At 41.9% G+C, this 17,490-nt stretch overlaps 1 protein-coding gene across 2 annotated transcripts in view; it reads right to left on the reverse strand.

Moving 5' to 3' along the window:
* RSBN1L (round spermatid basic protein 1 like) overlaps nucleotides 1–17,057 on the reverse strand; it is a 46,084-nt gene extending 29,027 nt beyond the window's left edge. For both annotated transcript variants that reach the window (XM_065658448.1, XM_065658447.1), the window contains exons 1-2: nucleotides 16,439–17,057; nucleotides 3,726–3,839 (exon numbers count right to left, since the gene is read on the reverse strand). In XM_065658448.1, the coding sequence (XP_065514520.1) occupies nucleotides 3,726–3,839; nucleotides 16,439–17,039 (715 nt within the window). In that variant the 5' untranslated portion in view covers nucleotides 17,040–17,057. The remainder of the gene's footprint in view (nucleotides 1–3,725; nucleotides 3,840–16,438) is intronic.
* Between the last annotated feature and the right edge of the window lie 433 nt (nucleotides 17,058–17,490).

The raw sequence follows: 17,490 nt of genomic DNA on the forward strand, positions 1-17,490 counted from the left end.
TGAAATGTATGGCATCTTCCGTCTCTGTGTTCTGAGATGGGATTTAAACAAGCACAGCTACTGAAACACCCAGAAACAAAACAACACACTTCTTCCATTGCATGATTCAGAAATACAAGACAGAAGTAAGAACTTTCACTTGTATTAAAAAAGTCTTTTAGTTAAGGTGAGTCAGAGAACTGCTTTGGGACTCCAGGAATGAGGAATAACAGGGGCAGGGGATGGGGACCTCAGCACCCATAGACATTTACAGGACCTTTCCCTTTGATCTGACTTTAAAAAGCAGATTGAGCTCACACTTTACTGCAGTGTAAAAGACAAAAAAACCCCCACAAAATTCTAATTTTGCTTCTGCTCTTATTTAGCTAGCAATATCTGCACACAGATGGAGTTACAAAACTTGCACCGTATTTTTAAAGAAATTAGAACAATGGAAATCTGTGTTTATTCTGTTCATGCATGCATATACTCAGTAATAACAGAACTACCTCTAAACAGCTTTTAACCATCTTCTAGGCAAGCCAAGCCATACGTACCACAAATACTTCTGCCACCACAGACATCTACGGGATAGATCTTCCAAGGTAACTCAGTAAATTTATTTCTTGTAGTGTCACAATATGCCTGTCACTCACAGCACAGGACCTATTACTAGGGACTAAGATTCAGAACAGTTCAAATTTTATGCAAATAATCCAAATCTGTTATTACTAAATGATACATACTTGTAATTTAAACTGATGTTTTCTAGCTGACAGCTAGTAATATGAAGGGACAAACATTTTTAACTGCAGCCAGTAATTAAAGCTAGTTTTCACTTCCCTGCTTTAGGAGAACTCAGTCACCAATATTTAATAGAGCTGAGGAACAGTTGGTGGGGGATAGGAGCCCAGAGGAAAGAACATCAATGCAAAGAAGCCTAAACAGGGACCACATCTCCTAGATTTTCCAAGTGAACAGGACTGGAACTCAGCATCTTGCTCCTCATTCTATGGCAGATGAAAAGTCACAACAATATCAACCAGCTGCAGGTGTGCTACTCGTTCTGCAGCAACAGAGCAGCCTGGCTATTCCTGTCACCAGCTACAAAACATTTTTTAAGTTTGGCTTGGTCCTGTACCAACTATCGCCTACTGCAGTACTACGAGACGTCGTGCCTAGTGCCCTCCAGTAACGGGACAGATAAGAAGTAGCCTCCAATTAATGATCTTCACTTTCTTCCCATAGTCCCACATGGCCAGGCACACAGCTCAAGTATTTTCTAGCATTCTCACAGTAATTCAAATTAAAGCTGACATATTAGGAATTAATGATGACTCAGGTCTGCTACAGCTCTTCAGGCTGAGTCTTTAAATAGTCAACGCAGAAATCCCAGTTCGAAAAATAATAAATGAAAAAATATTTGGTCTACTTAAATAAGCAATATCCTCACAGAAAAACTGATACAGCATGACCTAGATAAGTGAAGAGCAAGATAGGTCAAGAACTGGCTTAACTGCTGAGCTCCAACAGTTGTGATCAGCACAAAGTCCAGCTGGAGGATGGTCGCTACTGGAATAACCCAGACATTGATACCTATTGCCAGTACTGTTCAACATCTTCATCAACGGCTGGCATCGTGGGACAGAGCGCACGCACAGCAAGTTTGTCGGTGATACAAAACTGGGAGGAGTGGCTGACACACCACAGGGTTTTGCTGACTGTGAGAGGGGCGTTGAGTGGTTGTAGGAAATGGGTCAACTCAGTGGACTCATGAGGTTAACACTGGGATGTGCAAAGTCCTGCAGCTGAGAGGAATAACCCCGTGCACCAGCACAGGCTGGGGACCAACAGGCTGGAGAGCAGCCTGACAGAGAAGGACAAGGTCCTGGTAGATGATGAGTTGACCATAAGCCACCAATGTGGCTTTGTGGCAAAGTAAGGCAGTAGCCTCCTGGGCTGGATGAGGAAAAGCACTGCCAGCAGGCTGAGGGAGGTGGTTCTTCCCCTCTGCTCATCACTGGTGAGACACATCTGAGTATCACGTCCAGTTCTGTGTTCACCAGTACAAGACAGACATGGGCATACTGGAGCAAGTCTAGCAAAGGGCCCCAAAAATGATCAAGGGAGCAGAACATCACTCACAGGAGAGTCTGAGAACATTGAATTGTTCACCCTGGAGGAAAGAAAGTGAGGGAGGGAGAAGAATTTTATCAGTGTATACGAATACCTGGTGAGAGGGCGTAAAGATGTAGCGACACTCACAGAAGCACTGAGGCTGGAAAGGACTTCGTGGTATCATTTAGTCCAATCCCCCTGCTCAAGCACAGTCACCTAGAGCAACCTGTCTGGGACTGTATCCAGTCAGGTTTTACAATGCCTGTAGCAACCTGTGCCAGTACTCAACCACCCATACAATAAGAAAGGTTTTTGTTACATTCAGACAGAATTTCACAAGTTTTAATTTGTGTCCATTCCTCCTGCCTTGTCACTGCTGAGAAGAGTCTGGCTCTATCATCTTCATTCCCTTCTATCAGATGTTCATACACATTGATGAAATACCTCTTCTCCAGGATGATCAGTCCCAGCTTTCTCAGCCTTTGCACGCAAGAGACACTCCAGTCCTTTCATCTTTGGCTGTGTGATGGATTCACTCCAGTGAGTCCATATCTTTCTTGTACTGGGTAGCCCAGAACTGGACACAGTACTCCAGATGCAGCCTCGGTAGTGCTGAGAAGGATCACCTCCCTCAACCTGCTGGCGATGCTCTTCCCGGTACAGCCCAGGACACTGTTGGCCTTTTTTTTGCCATGAAGCTGCATTTCTGGCTCATGGTCAGCTTCTTGTTTGCCAGAATCCCAAGGTCCTTCTCAGCAAAGCTGCTTTCCAGCTGGTCAGCCCCGGTACGGACCAGCGCTTGGGGTTATTCTCCCCAACATGTAGGATTACTCTCAGAGACATCCACTGACAGAACAGGAGGTTAACGGTACAAATTGAAATAAAAGAAATTCCTTTTAAACATAAGACAACACTTTCTTACTGCAAGAGTGGTCAAATATTATTAGTAGTTCTCCAGAGAGATTGTGGAGCCTCCGCCACTGGAAATACACAGCATCTGATAGTCACGGGCAACCTGCTCTAGTTGACCCTACTTTGAGCAGCAGCATTGGACTAGGTCCCTTCCAACCTCAACTATTGCACAGTTCTAAGATTCAATGGATGTACAAGCAAGTGTGAGAACATGATCTTAATTACTTTGCATTACAGTAAATGAAGCTGAAGAAATTAGCCAAAACTAAGACTGCCTCTTGCACAAAATTTTTTAGTATTTGACAAAAATCCTGAATTATAACTCTGTATTTATTCAGTTTTGTGCATGTAATGTTAGATATAAAATTTGACATGGATTCATTTTTCTTCTCCACAATATATAAAATTATAACCTTCTTCAGTAACTGCAGAGATATGTAGGTATCACCAATATTATTCCTTGAAGTACTACTCTTTACTACTACTGTATAAGCAGCATTCTGAGAATAGTTATATTTTTAATCTCCAGTACATAACACAGTTGACCAAAAAATAATATTTATAGTTAATTTTTAATTTACAATCCGCATACCAACTGATCAGGGAAAATGGCATTTAAATTAAATTAAAACCACAGTATTAAAACTCAGCAACCAATCCAATCACAAAGACTTTAAAGCACTAGAATGAAATACTACTATATAGCTTGAACCTACCTTTCTGCAGTAATTTAACCTCTCCATTTTCTTTCTTGATTTCATTCATTATTTTGTGCTTCTTCTTCTCTTTTTGCTTCTTTTCCCTTTCTTTAATTTTGTCTTTGAGTTGAGCTGAAATGCAAATATTTTACAATTAAGTAGGAATGGAAAACAAATTGTTGCATGCACGTTTCATATTACTCTTCTGTAAGCTCTATTAAGAGGATAAAAGGAGTTACAAGGAAATCCCAGTACTTATAATATGCTTTTCATGCTAATATTTCTCTCTTGCATAATCCAGCATAACATTATTTAACTCAGACAAGTTTTGTTTCTATTATGTTAGAACTGTATGCAATGACTCAGCATGTTAACTATATACGATTAACAATTTCTGCTTACTCCTACTACCCTCTGCTCTTATTTTGCATCTGAAATCAGCTCTTATTTCTTGAAATTCTAAATACAGGCATTAGAGAAGAAATGGGGAAAAACAGTAAGGCTTGTATTTTCCTGGGTGCACATACACACTAAAAAGCTCACATAACTTCAAGGTTTTTACAGGTAGCTTGGAATGGTGGCTTAATTTGACAGCTGCAAAATCTTTTACATGAAGTTCACAGGCTGCACTAATGCGTTAATAGCAGTTAGATGTAATTAATAGAGACACATGAAATGTGCTGTGTTTGCACAGCAGATGCACTGGCACTTCCCTTGCTTACCTACAATCAGCAACAGCTGACCTGAGCAGTCTCATTATTCATTTACTTTCTTGTCAAGTCACTCCAGGTTTTTAAATCATTGTTTTGTATACAAAAGCAGAGCCTTTAGGTATGCTTTCTACATGTAAAATACGAGACCCAGAGGAATTTGTTATTTCAAGAAGTGATCTTTCCAAGCTGAGTTTAGATGTACTCTTGAGGCCAGGCATTTAGAGAAGTCAGATGTAACCGGGCTTAGACACAGTGCAGCCAGCATTTCATGCCCAGTTTCTTGGCCTGAAGCCAAGTACCTGCTCCAAGAGTTTACTGAGCTCTTTAACCTCCGCAGGGAAATAGGAAATCTGATTTCAGGCTTCTACATAATGTTATGCTTCAGAATGCTGTCTCAATAATACAGCTGAAAGAAAATCCTGATGTTTTATTTATGGTACTTGCATGAGAAACCCCATGTGGAAGCAACAAGAAATCTAATTACTTTTCCTCAAGCATTCACATAAAATAGACGCAGCAGTATCTTCACTACTAACAAATAAAAATACTCATCTGAATAAAACCAGAGAAAGCCTTCAATTCTAGAATCCAATATAGAGTGTACCGCAACTGACTATTTATGAAGCATGTTAATACTTAAACAAAAGGTGCAAAGGGTTAACAGTAATCCACATGGATTAATACTGTAACAATAACTCCACAACATTCACATCTTTCCTTTTAGGAGTTTTCTAGTAAGGCTACAGAACTCGGACCCTAGCAGTCGTTAGGGTGAAGAATGTATTTTGGGAAGAGCCTAAGAAAGAAAATAAGAACCATAAGAGATGGCAATTGAGATATATCTGTTTTCTATCCAGAGATCCAGATAAGCAGTGGGGAGAGAACAGAAACTATGCTGGCAAAAAACAGTTAGGAATAAGGTAGCTGTGCTTAACATCGTCTGGAAGTTTTAGTTCCAAGCAGCTGAAACAGTCCCGTCCAAGAACAGCCCTCTAAGGGTTCAATGACAAGGAATGACAAAGCAGATTCATCTGTGTAGCAGACCGTGGAATCCAAACAAGTTTTCCTAAGCAACACAAACCTGTACTTTCTAGGAAGAGGTTAAGCAGACATGAATCCTCCTCTCCAGCCTGCTTCTCCCCAAAAAGAAACCCCCCAATTTTAAATTCCCTGCAACTTAAAAGTTTGGAGTAGGAAATAAATTATACAACAGGAGTTTTAAGTAGCACTCTGAAAGCAGACAGTAACACCAGGCTTGACTTGTAACCTGCACTGAATGTTCAACTCAGCCAGGATTGTAATTATCATGGGAAGACCTAGATTTTATCTCAACATTTGCATACTGTTAAGAAGCACACTTGACTTTTGCTATCACTTACGAATCAAAGAAAGATTGAACAGCATATACAAATGCCCAGCCTTGTTGAAAGAGGACGACAGAATGACTGAAAGAGTCCTTTATTGCAGGTTCATGAATAGCCAATGAATCCTCCAGTTCTGTCAGAAGCAACACATAAGGACAGAGAACAAACTGAAACCTTCTAAAGAGGCTCGAGTTTATTTCACATCTAGAAAGCCACTGGCAGAGTCAATGGTAGGACCTTCCAGACAAAAGAAACAATGGAAGCGTCCTGGGACCTCCTCCAGCAACAGCTACAAGCAAATCATACCTGAAGGGATTGCAAATACAATGTAACCACAGCTGAGGGAGGTTTGAAATAAATTAAACTTAACTCTTTCCCTTTTGGAAATCACAATATAATAACGAAACCAGTGTACAGCCTGAGGCAAATAGAGAACATGTGAGAATCCCAATTTAAATGTACACATTCTCAAGTTTCCTCCCTCAAAGCCCACAGAATAAATAAGCAATAGATGGTAGCATTCTCCTTAAAAAAGCATAAATAAATATTAAAATAAAAACGAAACATTCTATCATTAAAAAAAAGTCTAAAAGAGTAATTCCATGGATTAACACTTGGTCTTCATTCTCAGCTCAAATGTCTTCAGTTTATGAGTAAAAATAAGTATTTTCTAGTCTGGCTGGCAGAACTCAGCTTTCAAACAAAATTCTGCAGATTGTTCTCCTCAGTCATAGATACTCCATTTCACAGCTTTCAGTGCCACGCAGAGATTAAAAAACAACCAAATTATTTTAAGATTGAGTTTACCACAAAAACCTATTGCAACTTAGTTATGCTGGCTCTGCAAAGTCAGTACATTTAGAAGCATCAAATAGTCATCATAGTCAATAAAAGTGATTAAAATATGCCTACGGCACAGATATCTAACAAGGAAAGGCAAGTGCAATTCTCCAAGTACAGTCTCCATATTAACTGCTGCCACCATATGATGCTGCCCCATAAGGCTGATACAGTTCAATACAAGCAAGAGCTCTTGGGGACTTCCCAAAATGCCACAGACCAGTATCTCTCCAAGTGTCTTCTCTGATATAAGGTAACAATCCCCTCCAGCCATATATAATTTCAGTCCAAATCTTTCTCAACCAAGAAACATGAAAATTCTTCACAAAAATCCTGCTTTAAAACAAATGCCTCCAACATTATGCAATTTAAAATCTACGTGTTGCAGAATAAACAACCAGTAAGTGAGGCTGGCAAGGGAAAAAAAAGGCAGAACTTGTTCTTTTGAACAAGAAAACTCGGAACTCTCTTGCATAGCTTTTTTTTGAAGTTTACTAGTGACAGCTACTACTGATCCAAAACCTTAGTCTTCCACTGCATTTGTAGGGCAACAGCATCTCAAAGGAGTAAAAGGTAGAAAGATGTTTATATTAATTTTCCATGTCCACAGATTATTCTGCAATTAGCTTTCACCAATACTACTGCTAGCAAATCAAGGAAAAAAAAAAAAAAGTAGCTTGAGCTGGAACAGGGAACAGAATTAAATAAATCCCCAGGGAAATAATGTAACCCAAATGGTCGGAATACAAACACCACGTACCAAGAGCTATTACTTCTGTGTGTCACAGCATTGCAATTGCCACTGGAATAGTTTCAGTTTTCACAATGATGTAAAACTGAAGCTTCAGTAAAGCAATTAACAAATTTAATTTTCATATGCTAATAAGAAGATAATTTGAGTTCAAAGTAAAGTGAAGGGGTAATTTGACTCAACCAGGGAAGACAAGTTTTAATAAAAAGGTCTTCATTCTAAAACAAACAACATATATAGATGTACCAGTGACTAGAAGCTAAAGTCTGACATACCTAGCCCACAAATTATCACATTACAGGTTTTTTTTTTTTCTTTTTTTTTTTTTTGTAAACAAAGGCACATGTTAGTCACAGGAACAACTTACCAAATAGTTGTGGTCAATTATTGGAACTTTTTCCACAAGGGTGTGGGTATTTTGGTTTGGTGTGTGACTGTTTGGTTGGTGGTAGGTTGGGTGGGGAATTTTTTAAAAAGTTCTAGTCTAAATAAAAGGTTAACTTAAAAAAATTTTAAAAAAAGGCAATCGGCACAGCATATGTTCTGCAGGAAATCACAAAAACATTTACAATACCCCTCTCAAAATTCAGCAACATTAGACAATATTTTTAAGTGAAGCTACCTAGGCATATTTACATTTCAATAACTATCTTTCCATTTTAGCAGATATTTTAAAATAGCATTCCAGCAATATAAACTTCAGTTCAAGCTCAGGTATTTGCTTGCTCCCTTTTAACAAAGTTGTTCTGGCAAAGGATAATCATAAGATTAGTCAGGTACTAAATATTAGGATTTGTCTAACGTTTCACTTGTTTGTTGGAGGTTTTTTTTTTTGTGAGTGGCTTTTTTATTATTATTATTATTGGATCAAAACAGACAAAAAACATCCTCTTATGTCTGGTCTAGCAAATCTTAAAAGCTGGTATCCTGACTCTTCCAGTGGGAGAAAGTCTATCATGATGCCATGACTCACAACTGAAATGATGGGAAAGATACTTAATAGCCATATAAGATACTAACAAAAAGTGCAATGAAACAAATATCTCTGGGAAAATACCAGTTCCTCTACTACAGATTTAAATTAACACCTTGGCCAGAACACAGCTGGGTGGCTGATGTCTCCATTTCCACTCACCCACACTGTACCGAAGCAGTCGACAGCCGCTTCTCCTCAGCCCAAAGCTGCTGCTGCAACAGCTTCCTTGTGAAATTCAACACTAAGTCACTGGTCCTCAGAACATTATCTTATTGTTCATTTGATGAATTTTAGCAGCTAGCCCCAAAGAACAGATGATATAATCAGGTCTCTCCACATTAATCCATATTTTCCTTTTTGTTTGTTTGGTTTTGGTTTTTTTTTGTTGTTGTTGTTAACTACATTAGGGACAATTATGACTAAAATATAGTAATCATTACATACAAACTTTTCATACATACAAGCATTACTGTAGCATAGTAACCCTTAGAGTCTTCTCACATCATTACTCATTGTATTATGTGCTCTTCTGCACACATGCCATCTTCCTATTCATATACATACCTCTAAATACACTAAAATTAAAAGCCAAAAGTTTGAAGTAATTCATATCCCAAAGTAAAGACGGAAGAACCCTGGATGTTTCCATGAAGTTTTTTCCCCCTATCAAAATGCTCTTTTGTTTTCTATACTTTTGACAGAGAAGTACACTACCCAGAAAATAACTGGTCACAGACAAAACAGAGCTTTTAAATACTCCCTACTAGGATTTAAAAAAAAAAAAAATCCAGGCACAGTGGGATCAGCTACAGAAGGTCCAAGTAAGCGTTAGCCTTGCTCCTCAGCTTTCAAGCTCTACTGTCTGAAGAAGAAAAGTCCCCATTGTTATAGAGCTATTTTTTACCCTACTAAATAAGGCAATGCCATGTGTATACTTTTTAAAATACAGAGTTCTGTAGGAATAATTATCCCTGTTTGGAGGAAATACAACACCCAAGGAATGAAGAGATTTCTAGGTGTCTCATTCAAGTTCACAAAATGAGTGTCACCATAAAATCCATGTTCTTTGATTTTAATGTCACAGAAACAGGACACTCATGAACAGAATGTAGCAATAAAGTTTATTTTTTCAAGTGCTATGTACAGACAGGAAGAATTCCATTAGGAAGTGTTTCACCTCAATTTCCTAAATGGCACCTGAAGAATGTTTTCACTTTACCATGAATCCACATGATTAACTGAATTAATTCAGAGTGATATGCATACTTCCTCCTCAAACCCAAAATCAGGGGAGACTTCCTTGCTCTCTACAACTACCTGAAAGGAGGTTGTAGCATGGAGGAGGTTGGTCTCTTCTCCCAAGTAACAAGTGATAGGACAAGAGGAAATGGCCTCAAGTTTCACCAGGGAAGGTTTAGACAGGATACTAGGAGAAAACTCTTCAGGGAAAGGGTTGTCAGGCATTGGAACAGGCTGCCCAGGGAAGTGATGGGGTCACCATCCTTGGAGGTGTTTAAAAGATGTGTAGATGAGGTTCTTAGGGACATGGTTTAGTACTAGAGCTCGGTTATGGTTGGGCTCAATGATTTTGAGGGTGTCTTCCAACCAAAATGATTCTATGATTCTATCCTACTTTATCTGGATGTTGGGTTAAATACATAAATAAAAGAAATGGAATAAGTAGTGTATGTATAAGGTAAACAGACATTTACAACTACAGGCTATAAAAAAAGTTCTCCATTTCCTAATTAGGTAGATACCTTTTCATAATGATTGAAGTGATTTCATAAGTAGTAACTACAAGAACACAAATTCAAAGACCACATCATTCAGATTTCAGAAATTTAACCAGATCTCTGCCTCTACTGCAAGCTTTCTACAGACAAAAAGGGAAATGGAGTGCATAGAGAACAAGTGGGAAACGCTCTGTATGTGCAACGTGGTCACTGTCACATTGTGAAATTGGCACCTTGAAGCCAATGCAGGAGCTCAAGCAAACCCATTTCAGCACAAAAAGAGTCAAGCTTTACAGCTTTGTCAGATGCCAAAAGGCACAGCTGCTTTGCATCGGTTTTCCAGATGGTAACCCACATTAGTAGTCAGTCATAGATTACGTTCGAAGTATTCTGCCCCTCTCTCTTCCTTTTGATTTAAGGGTTGTCACTGCACATCAGGCAAAATATTTACAAACTACTGCTAACGGACACCATCAATATGGTTAACACCAACAGAATTGTAACTGAAGGGAAGGGGGAGGAGGAGGAGGGGAGGACAACAACATCAGCCACTGTTCCTTCCTTCACCACTCTCCTCTCTTTATACAAACACCCATAAAAATAAAACCTCAAGAAGCCGTGTTTATCTGGTTATGCAGATATATGAAGTACGTTTAACACCACTACATTAACGGTTTTGACACCTGCACTTTTATCAAGTCATACAAGGTACACTGGAGAGCAGGCTTCCTGACTTAATGAACACCAAAAAAAAAAAATATCCAGTATTTCTGACACACAAAAAAACCCCCACAACCAACAACACACACAATAGCTTTCTCCTTCCGATAACCAGGAATATTTGGCTGACATCCGTTTCGGTAATTAAAGTTTAAAAATCAATATATGACTAAAGAAATCCCCTTACCAATCAATAACATTTCCCCAAGCCCTCCAGTGACTGGGAAAGAAGACAGACCCCTTTCAGAATCAAAACATTTCCAAGAAATTTAGATCTAATCTTTGCAATTGCTCTAATCTTTGCACTTCTAAAGACGACCTTCTACATGCAGAACTGAGTGAGCCAAGTTTAAACTCAAGCACTGGGGAGTTGCATCAGCAATCGGCAGTGGAGACCGTGACAGCTGCAAACAAGGCTCCTACAAGAGGTTTCAGATCTGAATTTCCAGCTTACTGATCTTGTTTCAACTAAGAAAAATTATTTATTATTCTACAACCAGAGTAAGTTTCTGCTGTGTAAATTACACACGGAGCTGGACTCTGAGGTACAAGAGGGGCTTTGTTTATTCTCTAGCTTAAAAAATGAAAGATTTTGTTCTGTCTAGCAAAGCTTCACAGTTATTTCATATAAACGAGAAGGGGACAGGGTCCCACAGGAGAAAGGTACACTCCTCCAAATTCATCTCAACATTGGACACTCACTTTAATGTCACTATCAGCTCTCAAAACTAAATCACATATAAATCTCCAACAAGAAATGAGAAGCCCCTATTGCTCTTGTACACCACAATTAAAACTCCAAACACGTTCCAGACATTGCTGGTTACAGTGGGGTATCTAAATAGAAATATATTAAACCATTCAGAAGAAAGTGATCAAGAGGCCTCACAAGCACGAAAATAACCGCCGAATTTAAGGAGTTTGGCAGGGGGGAGTGGGAAGTAAGTCAAGCTACACAGTACAAAAAAAAAAAAAAAGGCAAAGGAAATAGAAGTAAGCAGAAGAATGAAATGTTTAGCAGAAAAAAAGACAACCTCACTAGCAAGATGCACGTTCCCAGCTCTAAAGAAGGGGAAAAGAAGATCCAAAACTTCCTCCAACCTACTTCAGCACATCAGACTACAAAATGAGCATCCTACCAGATGCAAACCAAATTTGACAAGCCATGAAGTGCAATTTCTTGAAACCTTAAAACCCAGAAGTGTCATGCAACTCAAAGCAACAAAGTTATCGGAACAATCACTGGAAAATGCCCACCTGAAATCTAATCTATCCTTCAAAGACAGCAGGAGAAAGAATGGGGAAAAAAATAACAAAGCCCAAAAAAAAAAGACTAGAAGTAAAAACAAGATTTACAGTAGTAACATATTCAGCTTTCTTGCTCATACGGGGAACTCCCGTCTGCAAGTTAAAAATACCATTCTCATTTTGTAATTGCTTGCACACTAAAGTAATCTTATCAGCAAATGCATCACTGAAAAAAATGGAGAGAAAGGGAAACTGTACACAGAAATTTAAAAAAAGATGGTTCGTGCATCTGGATCGCACCTTGCAGCAAGTCTATGGACCAAAACAAAAACTTTGGTCAGGCATCATCTGATGGAGTGGCGAGTGGCTGAGCTGAGCTTTGCACTGCTGAGAAAACAATTTCAACTATGAAGTGCTAGAGCAGAGTATCAGTTAAATGACTAACTGAATCAGTACAGTCATAAACTGGAACAGTAATAATTTCTGTCAGATTCACATCATGTTTTAAAACAAAAATAGATATACAACTTTTAGTTCTACTATCAGAATGTACTTGACAAGTGAAATTTAAGCTTATTTTAAACAGCCTAAACCTTGGATCTGCAGGATAAATCGTGCATATGGCGAAATGGTCTTCCAGGTTCTCTGCATGCTACAACTCCACTCATTTAATTGAAACACATGCTGTAAGGCCTGGTTATGACTCTGCAACTTAAAGGTCCTTCCAATGAATTAAAAGACCAGAGAAATCCATAAATGAAGCCTTGTACAAGGAAGAAAATACAAAAATTTTAAAGGGCTTTAAACACATCATCCATCTTGGCTATAACCACGCTTAACATCTTCCTATAACTTAGGAAAGAAAGGTGCCTCAAAACCAGGCTCTTTTACCTAGCAATCAGTATTGCAAGCAAAGGACACACATCAGCTCCTATAATCAGCTCTTCTGAATGGTAGGTGAAAAAAAATTCTCACCATTTCCTCCTCAGTGTCAACATCCCTTATTATCATCGCAGTAATTAAACTAGAATTAGGTAAATGCTCTTAGTAGTACTCAAAGTCCTATGACGACAGTTTTCCAAGTCCAGGTCTCACGTTCATTCACTCTGCACCAGTTCACATCCCGATTCCCTCTATGTCTGCACTGCAATCCCAGCAATCCCGTGAGACAAATCTTGCCATTTCTCTCCCAACCCCTCTAGCTGCTGCATTCCTCAGTTTCTCCTGTACTAAGGTCTGCACAGGCCCTCCTTCCCTCCCTCTCTCCCTCACCAGGGTATAGCTTTCTCTCCTCGCATCACAAGTGCTGTATGTAGCAGAGTTATGCACAGCTCACTAATTAGAAACGTGACTCCTCCCAGTTCACAGACACTGGAACCCTTATCAGTACGAAGTTCAGTCAGGAATTCCACTCCACCCCATGTACCCACATGCAATGCATCTCTACTTCAGCTGCCAAGAGAAGGATGAAGTTTTTCCATCTTCAGAGCCTCAAAAAAACCAAACCAAAACAAACAAACAAACAAAACCAAACACACAAACAACCAGGAAAATCTCAACTGTCCCACCTGCTTATCTTTTTATATTTTGCCTCTTTTAGAGACTTCTGCACCTTTAGTCTCCTTATCTGCACAATTTTCTTTCTGGCAGGTGCAACACCGATATATGTATCAGTTCTGACTGCTATGAAAGCAAAACAATCAATACTGTCAATTCCATGTTGCTGCTCATTTCCCACAGCATCAAAAGCAAAATCCTTGTCTAACTGCAGACTCCAGGGAAAGGAGACCGCATTTGCCTGCATCAGGTTGATTTTTAGAAAGTACTACCAGCTGCACATATGACAGCTTCTATGAACTCATCTCATCACACCTACAGGCACATTTTATTCCTGCTTTCCCCCCATATATTCTGCATGTGCAAGCCTCTGGTTTTTTTATTATATAAAACCCTCTGGATTCTCTGATGTCATATTTGTAGGCTGCCTAAATTTTTCAGTCTCCTTCTATCTTACCCTTCCTCTAACCTTCCTTGGTTTTTTTACAGCACCTACATATATGATTTTTGCCCCCAAACAAGATCAGAATCACCTCCCTCTGACACAGCTTTTGCATGCTATTTCCTCCCTGCTTCATGTCAGTATCTCCAACTCACTCATTCCATATTCACTGCTGCAACTAGAATCCCTACAGCATCTATTTCTAGTCTATGCCATTGCCCAGCAATCTCAATGCACAAGTTCTGCCTCTTCCACTCTCCCACCCCAATATATCATTCTTAGTTTTCCTCTGTACTTAAGATTCTGCATGCTCCCCCCAACATTCTTTTCTCCCTGCATCATAACTGCATTCCTCCTTTCCTCTCTGAAAAGTAAATTATTCACAGGATTAACAGCACAAAAACGTCCTTTAATCAACAGTCAAATACAGAACCACTTTTAAAAGGCTGACTGCTCTCAGCAGAAGACTCGGAGCATCCCTCACTTTCTCACAGGCTTCTCTGCAAAAATATACAGTTTAATGAACATAAAGTTTTTCATTTATATGGGAAACTACGCCACAAAATTTTAGTTAAAGAAACCACTTCCTCTAAACAGAAATCTGGAGACTCAGATGCCATACAGGTACCATTTACCTTGGAAAATATTATTTGTTGCCTGCACTTAGGTTTTCAAGCAATAAAGGAAAGAAAGGTTAAAAGATCTGTTCTGAGCAAACAAGAATGAAAATGTCAAGTACTTGTGCCTGTCAGCATATAAATTCTGAGAAAATATCCTTTCCAGATACAAGGTGCAGAATCTCCTCTTTAAAAAACAAATCACTGCTTCCAGGAGGGTTCAATTAGCAATCGTTCAGTTGACACCATCCCTGTCAACATTTCTTTTACCAATGTGCAAAAATTATTTCATCCTGTTATCATAATACTGTTCTCTGACATTTATTAACATGATTGTGTAACACTAGCAACCTGAGTGAATAGGGTTATTATTTCCATAGCTTTGCTAGAAAGACTTTGGGGGAGTTTCTTAGCAGCGATCCTTGAAAACAAGAAGGCTTCACCAATATCGAACGTGTACTGAGTATTATTTCTGAAGAGTTTTCCTAAGTCATCTTTTGGACAGGAACAAGAAAAAAGACCCTAGTATGAAATACTTGGAAGCACTGAAATGGCATACTTAAAGTCCACTTGTACAGCAGCTATTGAGATTCCAAAAACAAAAAGATGCCTGCAACATACTGACCAAAAAGAACAAGTAATTTAAAAAAAAAAAAAAATCAAAGGTAAGCGAATCAGAGACTAAGATACCAGTGGAAAAGGAAATAAGGCAGCCAGAGAACATAGTCAATAGACAAAAAGGGATACTGATATTAATAATTGTTCTCTACAAGCTTGGCTCATCTCATAAATACAGATATAGACCACAATTAAAGTTACCTAAGCCTACACAACAGCTATAATTTATCTTTCCTTTGAAAGAAAGAAAATGCAGTGAATGTTTTAAGTTCTTCGTATTTCAAGGTAAATGCAAAAGCATCCACATCTGTTTTAAGGTCACTGCAGACTGGCAAAGCATACACTGGAAACAAAAGCACATATTCTCGTAGTGTCTTCATATATTCTTACATTGTCTTCTACTTCCCAAGCATCTACTGTTGATCACAGTCAGCAAGAATCTAAGCAAGAACCTAGCCTAATCTCTTGTTTTACCTGGTATGGCCATTTCTGTCCAGCCCCATTAATAAACTAGCCCAGCACTCCTCCCTTTCTCTTGAAGGCCTCAAGCATTTCTTGGAAGATTTTAGCCTAGTTATCTTCAGGAAATAAAGCAAACCTGAAACAACAGCCACCAAATGAGATGTCGAAAGTCTAAGTACCTAAATTTGAACCGCATGCTCTCTAGTACTCGATGACTCGGCTTGTAAAAACTAAGAGCAATGACAGAAATTCAGTTGCGTTCGCAGATCTCTAGCAAATTACTAGGCACCCATATTTCCCTAATAGGTAAGAAAACCTAAGGCCTCTGGCAGCTTCGAGCTGACGCCATCGCCAACTCCACACCCCCTTTTTTGACAGGGTTGACGGCAGAACGAGCCGCCGCTGCCTTCACCAGCGCACGCCGCGCCAGCCGCCTCCGGGCAGGGTCCGGCGGGCCGGGCCGAGCGGGGGCAGCAGGTGGGGCCCCCGGGGAGCGGCGCCGACCCGCGGCGGGGCCGGGCGGCCATTCTAGCGGCTCGACCCGCGCATCGCGCCCATTTCCTGCTCCCTCACGGCAGCTCCCAGCACCTTCCCGCACAGCACCGCACGGCTGCCCCCTCCAGGCCTCCCCCCGGGCACCGGGCGATCCCCCGCGGGCCGCGCTCGGCCCCGGCGCCCGCCCCTCACCTTTCGGCAGCAGCAGCTTCACCTCCCCGTTCTCCTCCCGGCCCGCCGCGCTCAGGCCCCCGCCGCCATCTCCCGCTGCCGCGGGCAGCGCCCCGTGCTTCCTCCTCTCCTTGTCCCGCTTCTCCTTGGGCCTCTTCGGCTTGGCGCTCCCGCCGCCGGCCGCGCCGCTGCCGCCCACCTCGACCGCCAGGGCCAGGCGGTGCCGGTGGTGGCGGTGCTGGTGCTGCTGGTAGGAGGAGGAGGAGGAGGCGGACGACGGCAGCAAAACGGCGGGCGACAGCAGCTTCCGGGGCAGCTGAGCAGGGAAGGCGAAGCCGCCGGTGCTGCCGGAGGGGAGCGCGGGGAAGCCCCACGCCGCGGGGCTGCTGTAGGTCGGCACGACCGCTGGCAGCGGCAGCGACTGCTTGCCGCTCCCGCCGCCGCCGCCCCCTTCACCGTTAACGCGCTTAGTGCCCTTCAGGCTCCTCTCGTCAGCTCCCTTCATCTTCTTGGCGGCTGGCTGGGACCCACGCGAAACCTTCGCGTCCGGGGCCGGCCTGGCGCCGAACGGCTCCTGCTCGGGCGACGCCGCGCCACGAACGGAGCTCGGCAGCTCCGCCATTTTGGGCTCCTGCTTCTATTTACTCTCGGCTCGCCTCAACCGACAGAACCGGGAGGGGCGGGGTGGTGTCCCCGCCTCGCCCAATGGGCAGGGGAGGCACCGGAGAGACAGCAGGATCGACCAATCGCAGTGCGAGTGGGGGGCGGGTTCTCAGGGGATTGGGGGCGGCGGGCTCGGCTGAGTGCGCAGTCGGAGAGCGGGGGCGAGAGGATGGGGGCGCCGCTGTCTGGGCGGGCGCAGCTGCTCGGGGGCGGGGAGGCGGCGCTGGGCTGGGGTGGGCTGGGCTGGGCTGGGGCCCGGCGGGTGTGGTAGGGAGCGGGGACAGGGCAAGCCGTCACCCCGAGCGATGGCGGGCGGGGCTGGGCCGCCGCAGCCGGAGAGGGAGGCCCTGGCCCGAGGGGCCGCTTCTCCGGGCCCCGGGCGGTCAGGTTGCGGCGGGTCCTGGAGGCGC

Source organism: Caloenas nicobarica, chromosome 1 (assembly GCF_036013445.1).
Source record: "Caloenas nicobarica isolate bCalNic1 chromosome 1, bCalNic1.hap1, whole genome shotgun sequence".
Classification (NCBI taxonomy): Eukaryota; Metazoa; Chordata; class Aves; order Columbiformes; family Columbidae; genus Caloenas; species Caloenas nicobarica.